The sequence below is a fragment of the Epithele typhae genome (assembly GCF_022376455.1).
Source record: "Epithele typhae strain CBS 203.58 chromosome Unknown BXZ73scaffold_192, whole genome shotgun sequence".
Lineage (NCBI taxonomy): Eukaryota > Fungi > Basidiomycota > Agaricomycetes > Polyporales > Epitheliaceae > Epithele > Epithele typhae.
The window spans coordinates 20,055-43,873 of NW_025954383.1; the positions used below are offsets into that span (position 1 = coordinate 20,055).

General features: G+C 56.6%; 10 protein-coding genes across 10 annotated transcripts; 5 read left to right on the top strand and 5 right to left on the bottom strand.

The window, feature by feature from the left end:
• Window positions 1-169: 169 nt before the first annotated feature.
• Window positions 170-1,384, bottom strand: BXZ73DRAFT_83443 (uncharacterized protein; the record flags this gene model as incomplete). Its single annotated transcript, XM_048023919.1, has 3 exons — window positions 170-470; window positions 553-787; window positions 955-1,384. 3 exons carry the CDS (start codon window positions 1,382-1,384, stop codon window positions 170-172), a joined length of 966 nt encoding a protein of 321 aa, XP_047870934.1.
• Window positions 1,385-2,637: 1,253 nt separating this feature from the next.
• Window positions 2,638-2,915, top strand: BXZ73DRAFT_108836 (uncharacterized protein; the record flags this gene model as incomplete). The annotated part of the gene is made up of 2 exons (XM_048017226.1): window positions 2,638-2,820; window positions 2,871-2,915. 2 exons carry the CDS (start codon window positions 2,638-2,640, stop codon window positions 2,913-2,915), a joined length of 228 nt encoding a protein of 75 aa, XP_047870935.1.
• Window positions 2,916-3,440: 525 nt separating this feature from the next.
• BXZ73DRAFT_58157 (uncharacterized protein) lies at window positions 3,441-3,794 on the bottom strand (the record flags this gene model as incomplete). Its single annotated transcript, XM_048021639.1, has 1 exon — window positions 3,441-3,794. A coding segment is annotated over one exon (354 nt), but the record flags the coding sequence as incomplete, so codon positions are not given.
• A 5,527-nt stretch (window positions 3,795-9,321) lies between these two features.
• On the top strand, window positions 9,322-10,864 carry BXZ73DRAFT_108838 (uncharacterized protein; the record flags this gene model as incomplete). Its single annotated transcript, XM_048017227.1, has 7 exons — window positions 9,322-9,500; window positions 9,553-9,611; window positions 9,646-9,695; window positions 9,746-9,854; window positions 9,903-10,084; window positions 10,133-10,564; window positions 10,625-10,864. The coding sequence occupies 7 exons, from the start codon at window positions 9,322-9,324 to the stop codon at window positions 10,862-10,864; spliced, it is 1,251 nt and encodes a 416-aa protein (XP_047870937.1).
• A 1,363-nt stretch (window positions 10,865-12,227) lies between these two features.
• Window positions 12,228-12,852, bottom strand: BXZ73DRAFT_83447 (uncharacterized protein; the record flags this gene model as incomplete). The annotated part of the gene is made up of 5 exons (XM_048023920.1): window positions 12,228-12,354; window positions 12,407-12,480; window positions 12,538-12,657; window positions 12,710-12,772; window positions 12,823-12,852. 5 exons carry the CDS (start codon window positions 12,850-12,852, stop codon window positions 12,228-12,230), a joined length of 414 nt encoding a protein of 137 aa, XP_047870938.1.
• Window positions 12,853-14,113: 1,261 nt separating this feature from the next.
• Window positions 14,114-14,389, top strand: BXZ73DRAFT_58156 (uncharacterized protein; the record flags this gene model as incomplete). Its single annotated transcript, XM_048021638.1, has 1 exon — window positions 14,114-14,389. The coding sequence occupies one exon, from the start codon at window positions 14,114-14,116 to the stop codon at window positions 14,387-14,389; it is 276 nt and encodes a 91-aa protein (XP_047870939.1).
• Window positions 14,390-18,060: 3,671 nt separating this feature from the next.
• BXZ73DRAFT_24703 (uncharacterized protein) lies at window positions 18,061-18,472 on the top strand (the record flags this gene model as incomplete). Its single annotated transcript, XM_048017698.1, has 2 exons — window positions 18,061-18,342; window positions 18,392-18,472. Coding segments are annotated over 2 exons (363 nt in total), but the record flags the coding sequence as incomplete, so codon positions are not given.
• A 1,289-nt stretch (window positions 18,473-19,761) lies between these two features.
• Window positions 19,762-20,104, bottom strand: BXZ73DRAFT_108841 (uncharacterized protein; the record flags this gene model as incomplete). The annotated part of the gene is made up of 2 exons (XM_048017228.1): window positions 19,762-19,934; window positions 19,987-20,104. The coding sequence occupies 2 exons, from the start codon at window positions 20,102-20,104 to the stop codon at window positions 19,762-19,764; spliced, it is 291 nt and encodes a 96-aa protein (XP_047870941.1).
• A 504-nt stretch (window positions 20,105-20,608) lies between these two features.
• BXZ73DRAFT_108842 (uncharacterized protein) lies at window positions 20,609-22,255 on the top strand (the record flags this gene model as incomplete). The annotated part of the gene is made up of 5 exons (XM_048017229.1): window positions 20,609-20,985; window positions 21,024-21,316; window positions 21,394-21,761; window positions 21,811-22,168; window positions 22,218-22,255. The coding sequence occupies 5 exons, from the start codon at window positions 20,609-20,611 to the stop codon at window positions 22,253-22,255; spliced, it is 1,434 nt and encodes a 477-aa protein (XP_047870942.1).
• A 414-nt stretch (window positions 22,256-22,669) lies between these two features.
• On the bottom strand, window positions 22,670-23,583 carry BXZ73DRAFT_108843 (uncharacterized protein; the record flags this gene model as incomplete). The annotated part of the gene is made up of 2 exons (XM_048017230.1): window positions 22,670-22,959; window positions 23,007-23,583. 2 exons carry the CDS (start codon window positions 23,581-23,583, stop codon window positions 22,670-22,672), a joined length of 867 nt encoding a protein of 288 aa, XP_047870943.1.
• Between the last annotated feature and the right edge of the window lie 236 nt (window positions 23,584-23,819).

Genomic DNA, 23,819 nt, shown 5'->3' on the forward strand with positions numbered 1-23,819 from the left:
TTCTGTTCTTGGCTGTCTATGGTGATAAGGTTTAGTATAGCTTATTAAGGTCTCTCATAGATTCTCATATTCCATATCTCATTAATCGTTTTCTGCCAGTAATGGCCCACTCCTACCAAGTGGACTCGACCTCGGCCCTCACCCCTTGCGACTCTTACCGGAGTTAGCATCACATCAGTGGTGAAGGCTGCGAAAAGGCGCGGAGTGCTCCGCGGTGCGTCCGCATGCGTCGCATCTTGACAGGCAGGCTGGTGTGTACCCGGAACTTGTGGGCGAGTTCGAGGATGGGAAGGAGGCGCAGGTCGAGCGGGCGGAGGTGCAGCGCTACAGGGAAGCGGCGGACGATCTCACACGCGGTGTCGAGAAGGGTGCCGTACAATGGCGACGTGTGCATAGCTGCTGCCACCAGGGGAATGTACAGGTCTTGCGTGCGAGTCCGTCGAGGATGAAAGTTGGTCCCCCTGGAGAGGCTGAACGAGTGCACAGAGCACAAGGGCGAGGAAGAAAGAAGATGCAGTCAGCGACGTGCCGGGAAAGCTCCGTGTGGAGCACATTGCCGCATTGCCATGGGCACTAATGGAGTGCTGGCAGCTGCACCCAGGCAGAATGAACAAGCCGGGGAGCACCGCAGCACTTTCACATTGATAGTAACGGAAGCAAATCGTGTTTGACAGCTCTAAATGGCTGAAGCACGAGCTTCTGAGGCACTTGACATCGACTTGACATCGACTTGACAGTTCCATGTTCTTTGCCAGCGAATAAGAGATGACACCATACAATTTGCATTCTATAAGCGGCCATCATGTAGACAAACAGGTAGCTAAAACGGCATTTCCGGCTCCTCCCTATCCGAGATCCGAATGACATGAGTTTCAGGACGACCGAGAGCCTCTGTACTAGTCTGAAAATATTGTCAATGCTTTGAGACGACATGGATAGAAAAAGAAAACTCACCGCGCACTGAGGAAGGGGCAGGCCCCTGAAGAATAGTCATTAAAATCTCGATTATTATGTCATCCCTATGTTGCAGGGCCGTAGTGAAGTCCCCCATGGCCGTAAGAGTCCGGACGAGAACGTCCAGGACACGGGCAAAGTCGGGAATGGCCGGAATGGGGACTACGGGCTCCGGAATGGGGTCGACGGGCTCCGGAATGGGGTCGACGGGCTCCGGAATGGGGTCGACGGGTTCCAGGTCCCCGAACGCAGACCCGTAAGTCCGGACGGGGCTCTTTTGAGTCGAGCTCCTATGGTGGGGCGGGGGGCTCAAAGGTGTGATGACCGCGGGCTCCTGGTCGTCCTCAGGGGGGCCGCCGGGGGCCTGGGTGAGGGTGGCGCCATTCTCCACCATGGACCGCTCGGGGAGACCGTCGTCGAGGGGGAACATCTAAGTGACAAATAAGTATCGGAGGACAGGAAGACCGACGCATGAAACTCTCGACGAAAGTTCGATTTTCCCAGATGTAGAGCCGAGGGTAAGAGTCCTCGCTGTCTTTGCGCGGGCTGGGCATCGTCGTGTACGGAGGGTGCGTGTAACGAGGGGTGAGCGGAGAACGCATCGCCGCCCTTGACAGCTCTTATGATACTCGCTAACACTGATGCCGTGTGCGATATCAGTCTTCCCTTCCTTCGCGCCGCAATGCTATACGTGTCAAAGCTTCATCCCCGAGCTTCGGGCATTTGTCGGATCCGCTTCCCCTCGTGCCCACCCTATGGGAGCGCGTCAAATCGCGCCCCTTGTCGTCCTGCGCGGTTTCAACTACGCGCGAACTGGCTTTCCACCGAAGTCGTCTGCTCTTCAAGTTCCCAACATACAAGGAATTGTGGCGCCAACTGCACGAGCAATGCAGCGGAGCGAAGGAAAGCTGCCGAGAGCGGGCGCCATCCAAAAGTAGCTCATGGTGTTACGGCCTCCAGGTCTTGGCCCGACCGCGCGTGTCAGAGCTCGGATGCCAATCATCAAACAATCAGCATCTGAATTCATGCAACGAGAGCATGAGATACAGACACCGTTGCCCGCGCTCATGCTGTGAGTGTCCCGTCGTCCGATGGGCTGGGCAGGAGGAAACGCCGGAGGAAGAGTACTAAGAAGGCACCGCCAATCGATGACTAGTGGAGATGTGGAGAAACGGACGGCCGAGCGCAGGTTTTTGAACCGCCGTGAGCGGAACGGAGAGTTGAAGGAGGAGCCAGACCCACTAGGCAAGCCGCGCCCCGGACGCGATACAGGGGAAGGAGGGGCTGAGGTTTTCCGGAAACCAGAGGCGAGGTGGTACAACCACACTCTGTCCTCAAATGAGTCGGCAGTTGTTGTTCTGAGACGGTCGGAGGGAGATGGGCAGAGATACCAGAAGCACTTGCCACTGGCTGGAGGGATACAACCGTACGACTGGCGCACTGCAAGATTGTTGAGTACGTCATGTGGTGCAGGGCGCGAGTAGTCGTACCGTGATCGTGTCGATGAAGTTGTTAAGAGACCAGCGAGAGTAAAACTCTGCGCTTGTGGCCATGAGTGCGGCGAGTGCCCGCGAGAGACCAGCAAGAGTAAAATCTGCGCTTGTGGCCATGTGGTGGTCGAGAGCCAATGTGTACAGGCGCCTGTGTGTGATGGCGGGTTGAGCGCGGTCCAGCGGGCGCCCAATGTCCGCGCTCAACCCGCCATCACGCGCAGGCGCCTGTACACATTGGCTCTCGACCACCACATGGCCACAAGCGCAGATTTTTACTCTTGCTGGTCTCTCGCGGGCACTCGCCGCACTCATGGCCACAAGCTCAGAGTTTTACTCTCGCTGGTCTCTTAACAACTTCATCGACACGATCACGGTACGACTACTCGCGCCCTGCACCACATGACGTACTCAACAATCTTGCAGTGCACCGGTTATGCGTCGTGCGGTTCGCATTCTCATGCTGGGTAGGTGTTCATCATAGTCGAGTGGCACATGAACAACGTATTTCGGGTTCACGGTCGTCACGGTGCACAATGTGCTCACACCCATGCCCCTCGCACGCGCGGGTGCGGTGGCGGCGTTCCGAAGGACACGCAGTCCACGCCTGTAGAGGAGACGTGGCGTGCGGATCGCGAGGTGCGCGAGCGCGAGTTCGAGCGTACACGCATAGACTCCACCCTACGTTTCGACACGTTCACCATATTGCGCCCGCGACGTGTGTGCATGCAGCTCGTCGTATGCACTCGTTTATTGGAGCGTGGTTGAAAGGGAGCGCGCTCGCGCGGCGACGCTTGTACAAACTCAAGCTTTGCTAATACATAAAATCCTTAGAATCCCTGCCGTCTGTCCCATGCCTTCTTCACCTCCATGAGCTGGCGCCAACTCCTCATCTTCTTCCTGTGGAGGCGCAAAAAGGCGGGGTAAACCGGACATAACTCCCCTTGATGCTCATTGAAAGCTATCGCCACTCTAACCTCAAGTAAGTCAGATAGATCAAAGCTCATAACAATGTACTGACCGCTCGAGGACTTCGTCCGCCATGACAGCGTCTCCATGGCGCATATTGACGACAAATTTCTTTGACTTGCTCAAACGCATCACTAAGGCGTCTCCGTACATTGGCCATGGGGTGACGCAAGAGGGGGGCGGTTGAAGCGACTGAACTCGCCTCGTCGATCCGGAAGAATACAACATACGAGCTGGTCCGCTCTCTTCCACAACGTCAACGATGCAGTCGTGGACGCCACATTGAGGGGCCCTCTCGTCGTCGAGAACGCTCTCAGCGAACGGGTAACGTCGTTTCCCGTCACACCGAGTCAGAACGCCGACGGGCCGAGATCGGGATTCGAGGCGCCGTACAGCCTCCCTTTGACAGGCAATGGAACGCCTGCCGCAAGGTGAGTGGGACTCCTACACCTGCGAGTTCTGTACTCACCTTTCGGCTAGGGGCGAAGTACCTACGGCTACCAGGCATGGAGATGGGTCGATAAATGCGTCCTGCACGTGCGAACGAGTTCACAAGGTTTGGAGATAGGAATACGTGTCCAGCACGTAGTTGAGGGGTAGGATAACTGTCAGGGAGGCGATGACGAGTGACGAGGGCGGGCGACAAGGGTGGGCGACGAGGGTGGATGGTTAAGTGTGGTCTGTCTCATCGCACACACGTATCTCTGCAGGAGCGTGCACAATAAAATAGGAGCTTCCATTCCATGGTGCGCAGCCCCTCAAGTCCACCGATGACAGTTATAACAATAACTATCAATTGTCTATTCACTGAGGAGTTGGCGCTCAACGCCAGATGATCATCCGTGCTGAGCGACCATCGGCAGTGGACGACCGGCAGCGGGCGACCTCCAGCGGGCGACCGCCACCAGCTGACGACCATTCAAAGTGACCAGGTAACGTCTCGTATTGTTCAGCATCACAATAACTCAAGTCAAGTACCCAGATATACCTCAACGACGCAATCGTGCTGTATATTAACCATCAGTGGTGCGGAAACCGCAATACCATCTTTCCCTCGACTGGCTTGAGACTACATCATTACTCCTCATCTCCGCCTGCGCGATCATAGGGTGCTGTTGAACACGCCCAGTTCCCGCTCGCTCCACACCCCTTGACTAGCTTGCTTCACTTTCTTTGACTGACCCGGTCTTTCTTCACCGGTCATCCGTCTTTCTTCATGGCTTCACATCGCCGTAATGTCGTTCCCCCACTACCTGCCGATTTCGCTTCCACGATGCACATGGAAGACAGCGACTCAGAATACGAAAGCGCGTGAAGCACTTTGAATCGGATACCGATGACCCTCTCGACGATTCACAGTCCCCCATGCCTTCGCCGCCTCCACAGTCTACTGTTTCTCCATCTCCTCCTCCGTTTATCATTCCTCCTCCTCCTCCTCCTCCTCCTCCTCCACCTCCGCCTACCATTCCTCCGCCGCCTACAATCCCGTTGCCACGTGTCATTCCTCCTCCGCTTCCGCCGCCCATTATTCCTCCCCTCCTCCTCCACCGCCTTCTTTCCCTTTCATCTCTCGACATTCATTTTCTCCCTCACTTTCCAACGTACCTATGATTGCCATCCCTTCAGTACCTACCATCCTTCCGCTTCCAAATACGCCTCCATTCTTTGCAGTACCACGCGGCTCTCTTCTTCAACACCCGCCTGCCCTCAATCAGTGCCACAGGCTTGTCGCCCAACAATGCCTTTCTTTCACTCTTCCCCTCAGCGGCCCCTTCCCACTGTACCGCTTTCACGCTCCCTGCCACCCCGCCTTCCGCCTCGTCCACGCTCCCCGCAACCCACGATCTAAGGCTGTTTGCAGCTCCGGCTCACTTCGCGGGTAAACCCGCAATGATCCGGAGCCGTGAGCCGGGGATCATGAGCCGGGCGGCTCCAGCTCTCTCCGGCTCCGGCTCTCAGCGGCTCCGGATCAAGGGGGCTGAAAATTGGCGGATCTGCGGCTCGATCCACGGGTTATCCGCAGATTCTCGCAAAATATGTGTATTTATACTATCAAAGATATGTCATTCGAAAGCCATTTGAAGCAGCTTTCTAACGATATAACCTATGTGTGAATTGGTTCAAAAGTGACTGAGATATTTATACAATACTATTGTCTGTCATTTTGAGAGCTTTTGGCGCCTGCATCCGGCGTCTGCACGCGGGAATCCATCCGATCGGGCAATGTTCGGAATCGAACGCGGGTCTCGCGCGTCACTTGCTCGCCGTCATCCCGCCTCCTCTCCTCATTCCTCCTCCGCTTGCCTTCCACCCTCCGTCCGCGCGGCGTCGTCGCGTAGCGCGCGGCCATCCTCAAGCCCAGGAGCTGTGCGTGGGGTCGCGGTGAGCTCCCCGGCCCGATCTCTCTGGTGAGTCTTCCCGCGTCCTTGCTCGTCTCGCGCTCACCCTCGCGTTTCCCTTGTCCGATCCCCACTTTTCCCCGCCTTGCCCTCGTCCTCCGCCTCCCTCGTGCCGCGCTTTGCCCTCTGCCTCCTCCGCCTCGCGTCATTTCTCCGCCTGCGCTGCCGTTCCCCTCCTCCACCACGTCCTTCTGTCACCCACCACCACATCCGCGTCGTTCTCAGCGCCATGGTCTCACATCTCGCCCGCACCATGTGTCTTGCCCGCGTCGTCCTCATCCGCATTGCCCCTGCCCTCGCCCCATCACCCACGTCCTCCGCCTGCCATGTGTTCCTCTGCCCACATGGTGTCATCGCGCTCGTGCGCGCGGCCGTTCTGTGGTCCGGTGGCTCCCCGGCCCAATTACCCTGGTGAGTACTCCCCCGCCCTCTCTGCTGCCCGCGTGGTCTCCCCCTCCCCCTCCTCGCACTGGCAACCCCCGCCAACCCGCTCCCTGGACGACCCTCGCCCCCATCCTTGTCCTTGTCCTCTCTGCCCAGCCTCACCCTCCCCACCTCGTCCTCGCCGCCCACCCAGTTGGCCCGCCTTGGCCGTCTCGCCCTCACCCGCTTCCCTGCGTCTCCCGCGTCGACCCCGCGTCTCCCTCGTCCACGTCCTGCCTCTCCGTGTTGCCCTCGTCCGCGTCGCCTGCCCCCGCGTCTCACCCACTGCGCCTTCGTCTCGCCCCCGCGTCGCCCACCACGCCCTCGTCCACGCAGCCCTCGTCTGGCGAACTCACCTGTACCGCCCTCGCATCGCCCTCATCCTCTCCGCATCGCCATCGCCCGCGTCGCACACCTTGCCTGTGTCGCCCATCACGCCGTCGCCCGCACTCGCAGCCCCACGCATCGCGTCCTGTCCCCCATCTGCCCCTCGTCACCCGATCCTCCATCCACACGGCATCATCGCGCTCCCGCACGGCCGTTCTGTGGGATAGCGGTGAGCTCCCGCGGTTCCGATCTCCCTAGGTCAGCACTCCCCTACCCCTTTGCTCCCTGCATCCCCCAACCTCCGCTGACCCCCTCCCTTGTCCTTACCCTCGCCCTTGCCCACGTTGCTCGCCACCTCGCCCCGTCACCCTCTACGCCCTCTTGCCTCCGCATCTCCCGCGTCGCCCACCCACGGCGTCTGCGTCGTCCACGCCTCCACCCTCTCGCGTCGCCCGCGCCACACCCCTTGCCCCCCGCGTCAACCGCGTCTCGCCCTCACCCGTACCCCCTCGTCTGCGTCGCCCGTCTACCATTCCCGCGTTGTCCATGACACCCACCTGCCCGCGCGTCGCCCGCCCTTGCCCGCACGCCTCGCGCCCGCATCGCCAGCATTTCCCGCGTCACCCACTACCTCACCCGTGGCACACTTCGCCCGTGTCACTCACACTCACCTCACCTTCCTACTCCAGTGTCGCCCACGTCACCAACCTGCCCCACGTCTCCTGCACGGTCCCCACAACTCCCGCGTTCTCTGCGTCGCCGACCACAGCCTCGTCCGCGCCCTCATCCATGTCGCCCGCCCCCGCGCCTTGCGCCCACGTCGCCCCCGTCATCCCCACGCCCGCGTCATCTTCCACGCCCTCGCCTTGCACACACGTCGCGCCCACGTCACGGTCCACCACGTCCCCCGCGTCTCGCCTCTCTTGTCCACATCGCCCATCCCCACGCATCCCCCACCTCCCCCACCGCGCCTTCGCCTTGTCCCCACCTAGCCTGTATTGATAGTACATTAGCTTAAACATACTATCAATATATCTTTTGAAAGATACATTACATGTGTGGATCTGTGGGTGGATCCACGGATGAGCCGGAGTCGGAGCCGCGGCTCCGGCTCTTCCAGCGGCTCTGATCCATGCGGATCTGGATCAAGCCCCCGGAAGTCACCTGATCCGTGGGTTCGGATCCGGATCATCCGTGGATCGAGCCGCAAACAGCCTTACCACGATCCCTCCTCGACCGCACACCGTAGGAACTCAGGCTCTGAGGCATCCACGCTCGTCAACTTCGTCTGCAGCGTCCGCCTCCTTCGTACGCACAGCCTCCAAGTTGTCGCCCATGTCTTTGTCGGTTTCCCAAACTGGGTCACCTGACGCTTCTCTCCCGGTCTCTCATTTGATAACGACACCCTCCAGCCATACTGGTTGGATTGGTTTCACGAGGGCAGCGAGCTTCCTCCCAGGAGATGATTCTTGGAGCCCCGTACCGCCCTATTCTGGGCGCGGATCACTTGAATGCACCCCCGCACCTTCCTACTCCTTCGATCCTCCCGTTGGTCACGAAGCGCCTTTGCAATCGCTGACGCCATTTGGGCTCCCCGGTACGCTTGGCCTCACAACCTGCCCTGCCCCCGTTATACCGCAAGCTTTGGTGTCCAGCCTGTCCTCAGGCACGGATGCCAACGGCGCCAACGATCGTACTCCCCGAGCCTCCGAACTGAACCCCGATGCTCGATACCCTCCGGAGCAAGCAGTCGCAAGCACCTTGTGTGTCATCGACGTCGACATGGAGAATGAAGTTGCACCAGTCGTATGTTCAGTTGCACTACTGAGATGCACGACATTTTGACTCACAGTATTCTAGGCCACCTCTCTCAGGAAGTGCGTGGAACATTCCTCTGCGTCTGAGTACGATAGGTCCGTGCGACCAAGACTTCAGGGCCCGAATTTTGCCGGGCAGAGCTCGCATATCGGGCATCTGAGGAACAACAACCGGTGGTTACAAGAGGCAAGTCTCTAATTTTTCAGTAATATCCCATAAATCTCACTTTCTACGATCCTAGAAATCGGCCCAGATGCGGTCAAGGCTCGTACAACATGCCGCCTCTACCAGGCAGATCGTCTCAGATCTGGAAGCCCGGATCAATGCCAATGAGCTATCATGACTATCGGCAGAGGAGAAGGCCCGGGAGCTCCTCGCTACGCAAGAAGAGCAGTTTAGATTAGCCTCGGAAGAGCGCCAGCGTCTGCTCGAAGATGGAGGAGAGGAAATCGAACGTCAGCGCCAGAAGATTGCCCAGTTGGAGCGGACCGTCCGCGACCAAGAAACCGCGATGCAAGTCGACGCGGATTCTCGTGTCACGCAAGAGCAAGATAGGACGCAGCGCGAACAGGAGAGACAAGCGCAGGAAGCACGTCTCCAACGGTTTGAACGTCAGACCGAAGGCATGAGAAGCCTCATTGAAACCCTGGAGAGAAAGTCGGAAGACGCAAGAGTAGCAAGGGATGAGGCGTTGGCAAGTGTTCAACAAGAGAGAGCGGCGGCAGCGGAAGCTGCACAACAAGAGCGGGAGGCGGTGGCGGAGACCTTTCGACGGGAGAAGGAGGCGGCGGAGGAGGCCTTTCGACGAGAGAAGGAGGCAGCGGCAGAAGTGGCTCAAACCTTAAGGGAGCAGATGGCGGCTGCACAACGAGCCACAGAGGAAGAGCGCATCAAGCAGCGGAAGCTTATTGAAGAATTCGCTCTCGAGTGCACACAAGCCCATGAACGCGCACAAGCCCACGAACGCGCACAAGCCCACAAACGCGCACAAGCCCACAAACGCGCACAAGCCCACAAACGCGCACAAGCCACCGAGCCTGCCCCCGGGATGCCAAGTCTCCACGTCCCACGAAACTGTCATGCACCTGTATCACCCACTCCTCATGCTCGTCGCGCTCCGGTAGCAACAAACATTGTGCACATCCCCTCGCAACTGTCCAGTTCTCGTACAGTGCTGCGGCCTCGCGCTTTTCTCGCTTCCCGATCCCCGTTACCCCTGACCCCTACAGCAGTCAGTCGTACAGCTCTTTACGCTAATTCCTCAGTCCATCGGGTTTCTCCCTTGCGCATTACGTCGTTCACTCAAACTCACACCGTACGTCGTTTATAGAGTCTGGCGGTTTGTACGCTCACGTCAAGTCTTAGACCGATTCCTGCTGGCGTTCAGCCGTGACCGTTCCACGTCTTCAAGGATTCTCCTCTGAGCCAGATGCGATCACAACTGGGCACGACGCTCCCCCATCCCACAGCGTTGGTATGTCCCATGAGCTGGTCCTCGCGGATGCCCCTGATAGAAGCAAAGGAGCTGCAAATTCCGTTGCCCCTTCGTCAACTTCCGGAGCTTTTCAGTCTCGACGACGAAAACAACGTGATAAGAAGGCCAAACGAACCCCTGCTGCTGTGACCACGGAGGTCGACGACGACGAAGAGATGATAGACGATGCTGAACCCCCCCTCGACAAAGACCTTCACAGGCAGTACCTGGTAAGCGGTCTTCAGAAGAGTGCTTGCCGCTGTCTCATCGTGTTGCAGAGACTTTGTTGCATCGTCTGGAAAGAATTTGGTATCCAAGAGGACATGGCCTGGCACGCTCAGAGCTGCGCCCCAGCAGATCGTGTGCGAGCCTTCGAGCACGATCAGTCTTGCCCTGGACCCGATCTCGCCGCTCCGCAATTCTGGTTAGGTACCAACCCGAAGCCCATTTCAGCCCTCTGGAACGAGCAAATCTTCGAGGCTATGTTGGAACGCTTTCAAGAGCTGTGTAGTGGTCATCAGCCGATACTTCCTAGCGACGACGAGTCGTATCTCGTTGGCCGCATAACTTCCAAGTTCGGACGTGGCCTGGGGCTTTGGCGCAAGGGACAGCCACAGGGCGATGAATCTTATGATGACGCCTTCGCCTGTCTCAGTGAAAGCGAGAAGACTCGATTGAAGCAAGCCCGAGCCAACACTAGACGGCAAACGGTATGTATTCCGGCTCGTCAGGTCGCCCGCTTACTAACGGGAATAAAGCGTCACCATCAGCGAGTCAATGCTACCATTGGCAATGAGCACGACCCCACAGCAGAGGAGCCCCGCCCTGGATACTACTCGGCGGTCCGATTTGTTCTCGAGTGGGGCGGTCTGGGGTACGGCAGCTCTGACGAATCAGATGTCAACATGGATGGGCGTGCAGTCCTGTTGAGTCACGTACCTGCCTGGCGCGCCAAGTGGGCAAGAGTTGTCTTCGGTTATGCTGACAGCGACCACCTCGATAACCGTTGAACAACCTTTACGCAGGGCGCGCAGCCGTTGAGACGGTTTGTGGGCCATACCAGCAGCAAGCGCCTCCCGCCAGGCAACCTCCCCCTCTGGTTTTACGATGCGAAATGGTATGCAGCGTTGTCTCTGGCAGAGAAGAGGCGTCTTAGTGCTACTAATGAAACAATGCCTTTCCCTTTTGACGAACTGTTGTATTCACCCTAGCTTCCTCTTCTCGCCCCCCTCGTCATTCCTTTACATTCCATAGCTCTTCTCATATCAGATACCATATGAAAATGCGTGGTTATCCCCCGTCAATCATTTTATACACCCATCCACATGGTGTGGCATGAGTCCGTCGCCTGCCTCCCGACGTTCTCCGGCTTTCTTCTCTTCTCGTCATTGCCTCATCAATGTCCCGTGCAATAAAGCACCACTCACCCGCCCCCACCCTCCATAATGCGCGCGCCGACATCTTGTGCACGGCAGAAGACAACCGGTTTTGCCTTATTGAAGCAGTCTCGTTCCAACGGCACCACCCCGCCGGTGTTCTAAGTAGCGCGGCTATTCGGCTGTCTGGGAATTGGAGTCGTGAACGAAGACCAGCCGATACGGCGTACCCTTAGGTGATACAAATTTGGCTCGGCATCAACTGATGAGAAATTTTGAGCGCAACAGCCCTGACTTGACCACTATGTCTAGATCAAGCCTCGCCGGTCCCCGTGGAGGGTTCCTTTAGTGTGCGAGGGCCGCGAGTGCTCTTGAAGTGAAGACGCGTGGGCGTAACGGGACGTGTGGCGAAAATGGCTTTCTAGGGTATACGCGTACGTGTTATCCGAAGGCCAAGACCCCCCGACCTATCATGTGGAACTCGTCCGGCTGGAGGACGAGCGGCAGTGTGCCAGTTCGATCGCCTGACGTCATATAGGTTTTGCGGGGGTGGCTGTGCTCGAGGACGTCCGGACTGAAGCACTGGACGCTCCGGGATCCCGATCGCTGATACGGAACAGGCACAGACCGGGGGCGCATGCGCGCACCCATTGACCTATGCAGGAACACCACGCGTGTCCATGGACGTCGGGCGGCACACAATGCGTGGCCACGCACGTCCGCCACCCGGCACTTCGCCTGTCGCCCGTCCAGGAACTCGACTCGCGAACCAAGACCGAAGCACAAGGGCAACAAAATATATTCAAAGGAAGTGCTAAGGTGGTAGATACAACCCTGATCGCTAACTACTGAGACAATTACTTAGCTTCCTCGTTCTGCGGTGCTATAAGCCGTCTACGTAAGCGCAATAAGTGCGATGGCTGCGCTGTTTAGTAGCAATGCAAAGAAGAAAATTACCGCGTCGTCTGCGCGTTTTGTAAGTTACTATGTAGCACTGCTAATCTACCTCGAATGCGGCCCTACTCCGAGACCAGTCTTTGTTGCAGAGGGCGCGCCACGCCGCGCCATTCCAGCCAGTCGCGTGGTGGCTGAGTCCGATGAAATCCGCGAGCTCCTTGCCTTTTCTGCATCTGAATGTCAGAGAGTAATGAAGAAGGATGGATTGCGATAACGTACATGCGAGCGATGTGTTCAGGGACCACGTCTGGACGTTTTTCCTTCTTGTTCCTCGACCCCTTGCCGCCGTGGGGCTGGTCGTGTTGCAAACGTTAGACACGCTCAGATATGGGGACTGTAGTACGACTTACTCTGTGGAATCCGAGCGCCGTGCCTTTCTGTATGTCGAAACGACATGCACCTGGGCGGAATGTCGCACTAATTCCGCACTTGGTGACTTCGACGCAAGCCCCGAGGCCGTCTCGGAGCGCCTGCACCAAGCACAGAGGTTAGCGGCGCGCGATAGAAGTGAGAACGGCTCACCTCGATGAGGTCCTTGCGTGGTACGGGACCCGACACAGGTCCGCGCATGATTAGGTACAAGGTCTGTGAACGGAGGTCAGAAGGGGACAGGAGAGAGGAGCGGGGCGACACACGGCGCGGTGCTCTTGAAGCATTGCGGGCATATTGATAGGAAGCGGTAGCAGCGGACGCGGAGGACGAGTGAGGGATATGGAGGAGGAGAGGTGGAGGCGGAGCGAGGCAGAAGGCGCTGGGGTCGCGTGAGACGCGACTCCGAAAAACTCGGGATGCGATCGACACAGACGCGCGTCCCTCGCACAGGTCGCGAGTTTGATACCGACGTTGGCCACAATGTTTTTCGGGCGGGTCACATGATGAGATGCACGAGTGCGCCGCGTCTCGCTTGTTGATGAGACGCGACTCGTGTCACGTCCAACACGGACGTGTTCTCCCTCTCTTGACCACCACAGCACGGACGTGTTCTCCTTCTCTCACCACCGGGGCAAAGAGTGCGGTTATACCCGCTCTGCCTTCGCTCACCCCTGTCCATCTCACCCAAAACAAGTCCAACACGGTTCGGCGCAACATGTGGGTTGTTATACTGCTGATTCTCGCACCTGTGTCTTATGTTCTGCCCTTCAGAATCTCTACATCTTGCTGCCAACTTAGCTCTAAAAACGTTTTGTTGATCTTGGTGGGTACCTACGTCTCTAGTCTTCTACTTCCCCCGTCTACCAATTACCCAGTTCTAGTTACGCCTGGCATCTTTTTCCTTCATACCTATTATCATTTGTACTGACGAAATGCTTGTTTGTTATCACAGACGACCGAAGCTACTTTGCCATGGCTCATATACAGTACGTGTACATCCTGCCATCAATGATACGAGTACACTGATATCCCGCCAGCCCTGTTAAGACGTATAGATTTGAGGGGCATGTTTATGTTGCTATCAACCCTTCCCCCATCGATTGGCTCCCAGGCATCCCTATCAGCGACCCTCAGAACAACTTGGACTGTCGGGATATGCGCAAGGCGTTGTGGGCTGTCGACCAAGCCCCGGAGATGGCGTACATGCTACGCACCAGTGTCCAAAACGCTCCCTTCCTCTCCCGCCTGTATATCGACAATAAACAACCCCCTCTAATACAGGGAGATGGTGGATGGTTGCTCACACGGGAGCTTCGCGACTCGTGGAAAGACTTAGAAGAGATACTCTTTTTCACCTATCATCATCTCCGCGGCCTTACGTTACATCTTGCAGCAGCCAAGTTCCCATTCGACTCCGAATGGTTCCTTCCTCGAGATCAAGGCTATGAGGCGGTCTACAGTTCTCGTCCGGCTGCCATACATGCCATGTGGAAATCACGGGACGCGCTTCTTCTCCTCGCCGCCCGGTGTAGCATGACGATTGCCCTCACAAACATGCTCCCCGAAGAGACACCTCCAAGATGGCAGCGCGTGCTCCGTGAGCGTGGAATCGACCTCGCGTGGATTGACGAGTTCTCCCGTTCACCAATCGCCGATCTGTCTCTTGGAAAACGTGTAGGCACGTTCATGGACCCTACGTTCACTCGCTGGATGAACCATATCCCATGCATGATCAAGGCCAACCTCCCCATTACGATTAATGAGGTACGAATGAATCGTTCTTTATGGGGTGGGCTCAGACTGCGACGCGCGACACACGGAAAATGCTAGTCTCTGGGATTTTTGTTACTTTTTAATAGCACAGCCACTTCCCACGCATAGGTTTTCTACTTACTCCCATCACCCTAGCTCTGGGTTAGGGTCCCCCTGTAGGGTTCCACTAGCGCTGGGTTTGCACTGCCACCTGGGACCAGCGCTTCACTCCTTTCTACACTTTGTAGTGCCTATTAGTGTCTATACCTATTCAACTAGACTGAGATGGGCGCTCTTTGGAGGCTTCAGTCAGACTCTATGTGGACTACTACTATGAATATACTCAAGATTTATCGGAATTGATTCAATTTTTGAAGGGCTGCTTTCAGAAAAGTGAGGCTTCCACAAGTTATTTGACGCCCAGTGGCTGTAGTGCCCTGCCCCTGCCTACTACACCCACATCTGCCTACTAGTAAATCAGATCAATTCCCTAAAATGCTGATTATATTTGTGAACCTAGTCCTCATAGTGGTTGGTACGATTATGAAAGAGTTGCTCATTTATACATAGTGGGTGGGGTTTAATAGGGTCTACGACATATAGCTCATATGTTGTAACTGCTGTTATAAGCTCAGATTGTGTCTGTTTGGGATGATTAGGGATTCGTTAGATGCACATTAATAATGCGGATCCGATGGTGTATGTCACGTGATACAGGACACAGATGTGGTGGAATGGTTCTAGTAACACTACTAGAGCACCACTTGTACAGTGTATGGCCAGTTATAAGCTGCTTTCTGATTCAATGACTACATATGTAGGTGCATTAGAACACTTGTCAGAAAGGTCACCAGGTGGTATTTGTCATGATATGTCTTGTGTATTGCAGCTGCTATATTGCAGCAACTGGTACTAGGTAGTGTTACTGTGTTATAGCGCTGTGCCTGGTAATATGCTTATGTAACATACACCATTGGAAAACCACCACATGGGGGTACTAAATGTAGTTTGAATCATAGAAAACGGACTTGAAATGAGCAATAGGGAGTCTTGTCAGTGAATGTAATGGTAGTTGCCTACTATGGTATATGCCTAAGCCCCTACAGCATGCAATTCCTCTAGTCAGTTCCCTAAAATGCTGTTTATATTCATGAGCATTCTGCCATTGGTTTGCATTACTATTGTCTAAGAAGCACTCAAAACCATTCAGTATTGGAGGTATAGGAGTAGTTCCAGCATATAGGTCATATGTTCAAACCTCTGTTGTAAGCTCAAATGTGGTCTGTTTGACACAATCTCAGCTATGACAGGTGCATAATGTGATGGTGTATATAGTTGTATACATGTAATGTGACCAGAAGGACCTATAAGTTATAGTCTAGGCCATCTCACTGGCTGCACAAGCTATATGTTCAGTGGCCTCTGTATCTGTCAGTTTTTATTCAAATTGTACACTATAGAATGTGCCAGAATGCCTTCTGTATTTGGTGTAGATGTTCCAGCTCCCTTCAAATTCTAAGATGTCTGCAGTGTTTTGTAAGTCTGCCTGGTTTGAGCTAAAGATACACTAAGATGGCCAATATATTGGTTGTTTGCTATGATTTTGATACAATTTTTCACCCATTGTAATGGGGCATGTACCCAGATGCCAAAAATCAATGTGTTTCTTCTAGTTGTTCTCATGCTGGAAATCTGACCGACTCTACCTGTACATATATTGAAGTTGCTATATCTCAAGCAGTTCTTGGACGCATCTCACAAAACTTGGTGCGTCCTAATGTGTGTTTCAATACGCATCTAAAACACCCAAGTTTGCTGTCTAATGTTCTGGTACGCCTGTTTCGATTTCCCAGCGACTCGGCCCAGGCATTCATTGAAGTTGCTATATCTCAGGCAGTTCTTGAACGCATCTCTCCAACTTTGCTGTGTCGTAATGTGCGCTTCAATGCGCACCTATCGCGCCCAAGTGCGCTGTCTAATATGCCAGTATGACGGTTTCGATTTCTGGCCGAGTGAACCGAATGAGGTGTTATGTACGCTGTATCTCAGTCATTTTTCGTCCGATTTGGACCAAACAAAGTGATTGGATTTCGACGGTCTGGGCGTATATACTTGCTCATTTGCGCATAGTTTCGTCGCCCTGTTAAAATTCTCGAAATCTGGGCCAAGTTGACTGAGTGAGATGTTGTACATGCTCTATCTCTGTCAGTTTTGGGTCGTTTGATATGAAACAAGATGTGTTCGATTTCTATTGTCTGGGTGTACTCACATGCCAAATATCGTCTGATTTCGTGGTCTTCTTCCTGTTCTGCAAGCCAGCTAGAGAAGTGCGCTCTTATGGGCGCTTATGGGCGCTTAAACGGGCGTAGATCTGCAGGACCTTATCTCTGCCCATCTCTCTGTCCTACCACCACCATCCAGCCTCTACATCTCCTCCTAGCTCTTCTCTGCACACCAATCTGCCCTCATTATGGCTCCTAAGCACTCTAGGCCCTCCTTGGACTACTTGGATCTGGATCAGCAGGAGAACATAGGAGGTGTCTTTGTGAGTATCTTGCACTCTCTCTCCATGCACTCACTCACTAGCTGCAGACTTCTGCTCCTCCCCAGGCTTCCAAGAGGGTTAGAGTGGAGGATTGGGTAGATGGGGATGATGAGGATGAGGATGATGATGATGATGATAAAGACTATGTGAGTACTTGGCTTCTTTTCAGCACATTCCCCCTAAACAGCTATAGACTCCTGGCCCTGCTCAGCCTCCTGCTAAGCCTGCTGAGCCTGCTGAGCCTGTTAAGCCTGCTAGGCCTGCTAGGCCTGCTAAGCCTGCCAGACCAGTGAGTACTACTTTTTGGGTGTGTTTCTTGCATCTCAAGCCCTTCAAGAAATTCCTGCCCCAGCACCAGGTCAATGAACTCCCATCTTCTGTCATAGACCCTGCCCACATCGTCTATGATGAAGTGGAGGTCTTGGAGTGGGCAGCCCGAGGTCGAGCTAAAGCCCACGAAGTCTTGGCCAACGCTCCTGTCTTCCAGCTTCCAAAGCCAATGAGGCTCTATCCTAGCTCTACCACCAAGAAGGAGAAGTTGGCTGACATGGATGCAGAGTGGGAGAAGATCAAGCCAAAGAAGTCTGTTGACTGCACCACCATCATTGAAGACTCGGAGGGGCAGCGGGTGCTCTACTATCTTGGTAGGCGCCCTGAGACTGTGAGTTTTCAATGTGCTACCCTATATGTTTCTCATCTATCTGGGCAGGACACACCTGGGGATACTCCTCACCCTATTGAATCACTCTATGAAGGGCGCACGAAGAGGGATGTTGATATTCTGAGAAATAAGGGTGTCTCTATCCAGAACGATGCTCTCACTGTGAGCTGCTCTTGTCTATGTCTTCTGCTTGTCTGATTTTGTTCTAGTTTGATGAGCAGATGAGGTTGCTGGCAGTCTGTCAGTTTTACACCTCCCATGTTCAGCCTGTCCTTCCTGAAAAGGATCGTCGTCACGAGGGGGATCGAGAAGACATCAACACTCACCTCTTTCGATACCAACGAGGCAAACGGGAGAAGAAGAGCAATGAGAGATCCGGAGTGGGCCATCTCATTCATTGCTGGACCCAGCAAGGGGATTCTCACTTTGTGAGTCTGCCTCTGTGGTACTTTAGTTAGAGCTAACACTGTGCAGACAATGACTCCAAGCAGTGATATTGGAGTCAAGAACGATCTCAAGACACCCAAAAACCCCAAGTCTGATAGACTTGAGGTGACAAAGAAGTTCTACACCCTCTCTGCTCCCTTTGCCGCGTACTTTGGTGCTCTGTTTGAGGTCTTCTATCCTGATCTCTATCAACGCTACCAGAAGGCGTTTGATGCAGGGAGCTGGATCCCTCATGACCCTGGACCTTGGCTTGGACGTGCCCTTGTCTGGAAACTCCCTCTCGACCTCCACTTCGACCATGGTGACATTGGGCCTACTCTCACTATTCCCCTTGGTTTCTTCCATAATGGCGAGATGGAGTTCCCTGCCCTTGGGGCAGTGTTTCAGTTTGTGCATTTCTTTTGAGATTAGCAAACACTAATCTGAGTTGGGCAGGTACCGTGCTGGAGACATTATCCTTGGCTGGGACTGCAAATTTGCCCACAAGGTTCGGGACTGGAAAATTGCTAGGCATGCTCTAGGCCAAGATCTCAGCCCTGAGAATGGTCCAATGTCCAGTGCCCTGAGTGGTTCTCTGGGGGCCGAGTTGCCTTGGTTTTCTTCTCTCATGCCATCACAGTGACTAGGCTGGAGAACAAGCCAGAGGGGTTTTTTGCCAAATACCCCAAGCACCATGAGCTGAAGGCCCAGGATAAGCATGGGAATACTGTACTGGATCCTTGGGAGTTGTGTGAGTGTGGGTGGTCAGAGTGTGAGCAGGAGAATGAGGAGAAGTTGAAGTTGCAGCCTGTTTGGAGGGCTGAGGGGAGACTAGCCACCAGACTCAAGGGCAAGGGCAAAGGCAAGGGGAAAGAATGAGTTTTATTTGAAATGTATCCTACATACAGAGTAACTAAAACATTTGGGGGTATCCAGACTTGGGAAAAGAAAGGATCAATGAGGAACCTGCCTCAGCATGTCTTGTATGCATACAGGCATGTGGGCATACTGTGGGAGGAGGGCATGGGCAGCACAGACAGGGAAGGGGCAGGGGCTTACTGGGAGACGACGGCGCCGCGGTCTTGACCGCGGCGCGGGATGCGAATCGAGGGCCGAGGACGTCCATTGGGACGTCCTGGCGCGTTGAGGGTGTCGGGGAGCGGTCGGACGGCGGGACAGGAGGTCGAGGGCGGCGAGAGGTGGAGGAGGAGGAGGAAGGCGCCCCGCGGACGGCCGTAGGCCGCCCGTTTGAGTGCGGGGCGCGGGAGATGGGCGAGGAGGGACGGGGACACGCCCCGCCGCGTCTTGTAAGCGGCCGGGGCGTGCGGACGCGCTGTGGGAGGACGGGCGGGCAGCGCGCAGGAGGACGGGGCACGGGGCTTACCGGGAGACACGGGCCGCGGTCTGACCGCGGCGCCGGGATACGAATCGGGAGGCCCAGGGCGTCCTTTGGGACGCCCTGGGCGCGTTGAGGGTGTCGGGAGGGGTCGGACGGCGGGACGGCGAGGCGAGGGCGGGAGAGGTGGAGGAGGACGGTGGGCAGCGCGCGCGCGCGGACGGCCTAGGCCGCCCGTTTTGAGCGCGGGGCGAGGGCGACGGCGAGGAGGGACGAGGGACACGCCCCACCACGTCTTGTACGCGGTCGGGGCGTGCGGGCGTGCTGTGGGAGGAGGACGGGGCAGCGCGCACGAGGGACGGGGCTGGGGGCTCACCAGCAGACGACGGCGCCGCGGTCTTGACCCGGCGCCGGGATACGAATCGAAGGGCCAGGGCGTCCTTTGGGACGCCCTGGGCGTGTTGAGGGTGTCGGGGAGGAGGTCAGACGCGGGATGGGGAAGTCGGAGGGCGGGAGACGGTGGAGGAGGAGGAGGAGAGAGGCGCCGCGCGGACGGCCGTAGGGCCGCCGTTTTGAGCGTGGGGCGCGGGAGATGGGCGAGGAGGGACGGGGACACGCCCCGCCGCGTCTTGTAAGCGGCCGGGGCGTGCGGGCGCTGTGGGAGGACGGGCGGGGCAGCGCGCAGGAGGACGGGGCAAGGGGCTTACCGGAGACGACGGGCGCCGCGGTCTTGAACCGCGGCGCCGGGATACGAATCGAGGGGCCGAGGACGTCCATTGGGACGTCCTCGGCGTGTTGAGGTGTTGGTGAGGTGGGAGGAGGCATGAGGGCGAGGTCGAGGGCTGTGGGGAGGAGGAAGAGGAGGGTGGGAGGGGAGTGTGTCGCTGTGGAGGACGGCCGTCAGGCCCCGTTTTGAGTGTGGGATGTGGCTGAAGGGCGTGGACGGGTGGGGGACATGCCCACCGTATCTTATACATGGTCAGGGTGTGTGGTTGTACTGTGGAGGTGTGATGGGGGTGGGCATGCCAGAGAATGGGGGCCAAGGACTTATCTGAACGACCACTGGTGCTGCATTCTTGAACAGTGGCCCTGAAATTGAATTGAAGGACCCAGGGCATCTTTTGGGAAGCTCTGGGCATGCTGAGGTTGTTGGGGAGGCGGTTGGATGGAGGATGGGGAAGGTAGTGGGTGGGAGATTGAGAAGGAGGAGGGTGGGAGATACCCAGTGAGAATGGCTGTAAGGCTGACTTTCTTTATGGCTCCTATACCCCTCTTGCCTCCTACCTCAACCACACTGCCCTACAGCCTTCTTCTCAGTCATCATCCACCATGTCTCTCAACCATGACATTATTCACGCTGTCTGCACCCACCTTCCCCCCTCCTCTGTTGTCAAAGTTGCACAAACCTCCAAGACCATGTACGAAGTTGCTATGCGCCCAGCATTGGCCACCGTCCACCTTCAAGAGTGGTACAACAAAAACAAAACCGATGCTCTAGCATGGGTGCAGTGGCTCGTTTCCATCCATCCCTACCTTCCCTATCCTCCATGCCACTACATCAAGTCTCTTATCACTCCTGAAAACCCCGATCTCATCCCCCATTCAGTTCTCCAGAACCTCTTCAGCAGCTCACCAGGTCTCTCTGAGCTTGTGGTTCTCAACTCAGGAGAGAACCTCCACATCATCCACATCTCCTTCATTTCCAAGTTAACTACCCTCTCTTGACCTCCGCGACTCTCCCCAGTGTTGCCACACTCACTCCCCTCCTCTCCAAACTTCCCCGTCTCTCCTCCCTGTCTGTGTCTCTCCAGGATGGCACCATCCCATCCGACATTACAGCTGAAGACTGGGGGATTCTTCATTCCTTCATCCTCTCCCTCTCCAAAGTCACCCAACTCTCTTCCCTATCCTTGTCAGGATATAGGAGCGAGTACGTGCAGGCTCTTGAGTCTGAGTTGGCGGATTGGATGGCCATTGAGACACTTGGTGTTCAGTCTCCTCTTTTAGACCTCAACCATCTCAAGTCCCTTGAACTCTGTTTGTGGCAGCCATCTTTGGTCCCTCCTACCCCTTCCCTTCTCACCTCTCTGTCTACTGCGACCGGACCTTTGCAGTCCTGTGGGCTCACCCTTTGCCCCACCTTCGCACCATCGACATCGACTTCAACCTCGATCCAGATTTCCAATATGTTGATAACGACAACAACCGTTCCTTCTCCCATATCGACTCCCTCCGATTTGATGAGACCTGGTTCATCCCTTCCACACATGCCGACTACCAGGGTGGGGAGTTGCCTTTCAAGATTCTCAATCATATCAAGTCCTTAGCCTCCCTTTCCTTCATCGAACTCTGGTGGGAGGACTATGGAGATTCCCTCACTGTCCCATGCGAGATGCTTACCAGAGCAGTGGAGCTCAACGTCAGGTCTCTGACTATCAAGAAGTTTTGGAATCACAGTCAATGTGCTTTTGATGTGCTTTTGGTATGTTTCTCAGCACTCATGTCAGACAGATTCTTATAATTATGTGTAGGTCACTCTGACTCGGAGGTTCTCTCCAGTTCCTCTCATCCATCTCAGCATTGGCTTTTCTCTGGACAGGCTGTTTGAAGGGCTCAACATGGACAGTGGCACTGCTTGCAAGAAGTTGGCTGAGGCACTAGCCAAAGCCATCCCCACTCTAGAGGTTCTGCAGCTGCAGATTGTTGACCTGGAGGAAGACGAAGAAGAGGAAGAGGAAGAAGAAGAGAAGGTCAAGGAACAGGCCAATGTATGGTGGAGAATCAAGCGTCAGGATGAGGTCATTCACTTGGAAGAGATCTGGAGTGATGTGGGAGAGGCTGCAGTGGGTTTGATTCAGAGCAAGTCCTTCAGACTAGAGGATCTCACAGGTTTGCCTTGTGCCACTCACAGTTGCACTCAAACTGATAGCTTCAACAGATCTATTTGGTAGGAGTGGTATCTACTACAAGTTGTAAAATACAGAGGGGAGGCTGTTGTCAAGGGAGCCAAGCAATGGGATGAGAAAGGCACAGGTGAAGAAGTGGAGGAGGAGGGCCTAGGGCACCCACATGTAGCAGCATGGACTTGAACCGCTGCGCCAGGATCGAATTGAAGGGCCGAGGACGTCCATTGGGACGTCCTCGGCGCGTTGAGGGTGTCGGGAGGCGGTCAGACGGCGGACCGAGGTCGAGGGCGGCAAGGAGGTGGGGAGGAGGCGGACAGGGCCTGCGCGCGGAGGCCGTAGGGCCGCCCGTTTTGAGCGCGGGGCGCGGGAGATGGGCGAGGAGGGACGAGGGACACGCCCCGCCGCATCTTGTACGTGGTCGGGGCGTGTGGGCGCGCTGTGGGAGGATGGGCGGGGCAGCGCGCAGGAGGATGGGGCACGGGGCTCACCAGCGAACGACGGGCGCCGCGGTCTTGAACCGAGGCGCCGGGATACGAATTGAAGGGCCAAGGACGTCCATGGGACGTCCTCGGCGTGTTGAGGGTGTCGGGGAGGTGGTCGACGGCGGAACGGGGAAGTCGAGGGCGGCGAGGAGGTGGAGGAAGAGGAGGAGGAAGGCGCCCGCGCGGACGGCCGTAGGGCCGCCCGTTTTGAGCGCGGGGCGCGGGAGAGGGCGAGGAGGGACGGGGGACACGCCCCGCTGCGTCTTGTAAGCGGCCGGGGCGTGTGGGCGCGCTGTGGGGACGGGGGCAGCGCGCAGGAGGACGGGGCACGGGGCATACCGTGAGACGACCGGTCGCCGGGGATACGAATCGAAGGGCCGAGGACGTCCATTGGGACGTCCTCGGCGATTGAGGGTGTCGGGGAGGTGGTCAGACGGCGGGACGGAGAAGGCGGAGGGCGGGAGATGGTGGAGGAGGACGGTGGGCAGCGCGCGCGCGGGACGGCCATACGGCCGCCCGTTTTGAGCGCGGGGCGAGGGCGAAGAGCGAGGAAGGACGGGGGACACGCCCCCCACGTCTTGTACGCGGTCGGGGCGTGCGGGCGTGCTGTGGGAGGAGGGACGGGGACAGGGCGCACGAGGGACGGGGCTGGGGGCTCACCAGCAGACGACGGCGCCGCGGTCTTGAACCGTGGCGCGGGATACGAATTGAAGGGCCGAGGCGTCCTTTGGGACGCCATGGGCGTGTTGAGGGTGTCGGGGAGGAGGTCGGACGGCGGGACGGCGAGGTCGAGGGCGGCGAGGAGGTGGAGGAAGAGGAGGAGGAAGGCGCCCGCGCAGACGGCCGTAGGGCGCCCGTTTTGAGCGCGGGGCGCGGGAGACGGGCGAGGAGGGACGGGGGACACGCCCCACCGCATCTTGTAAGCGGCCGGGGCGTGGGACGCGCTGTGGGAGGACGGGCGGAGCAGCGCGCAGGAGGACGGGGCAAGGGGCTCACCAGCGAGACGACGGCGCCGCGGTCTTGAACCGCGGCGCCGGGATACGAATCGGGAGGCCCAGGGCGTCCTTTGGGACGCCTGGGCGTGTTGAGGGTGTCGGGGAGGCGGTCAGACGGCGGGACGGAGAAGGAGGAGGGCGGGAGACGGTGGAGGAG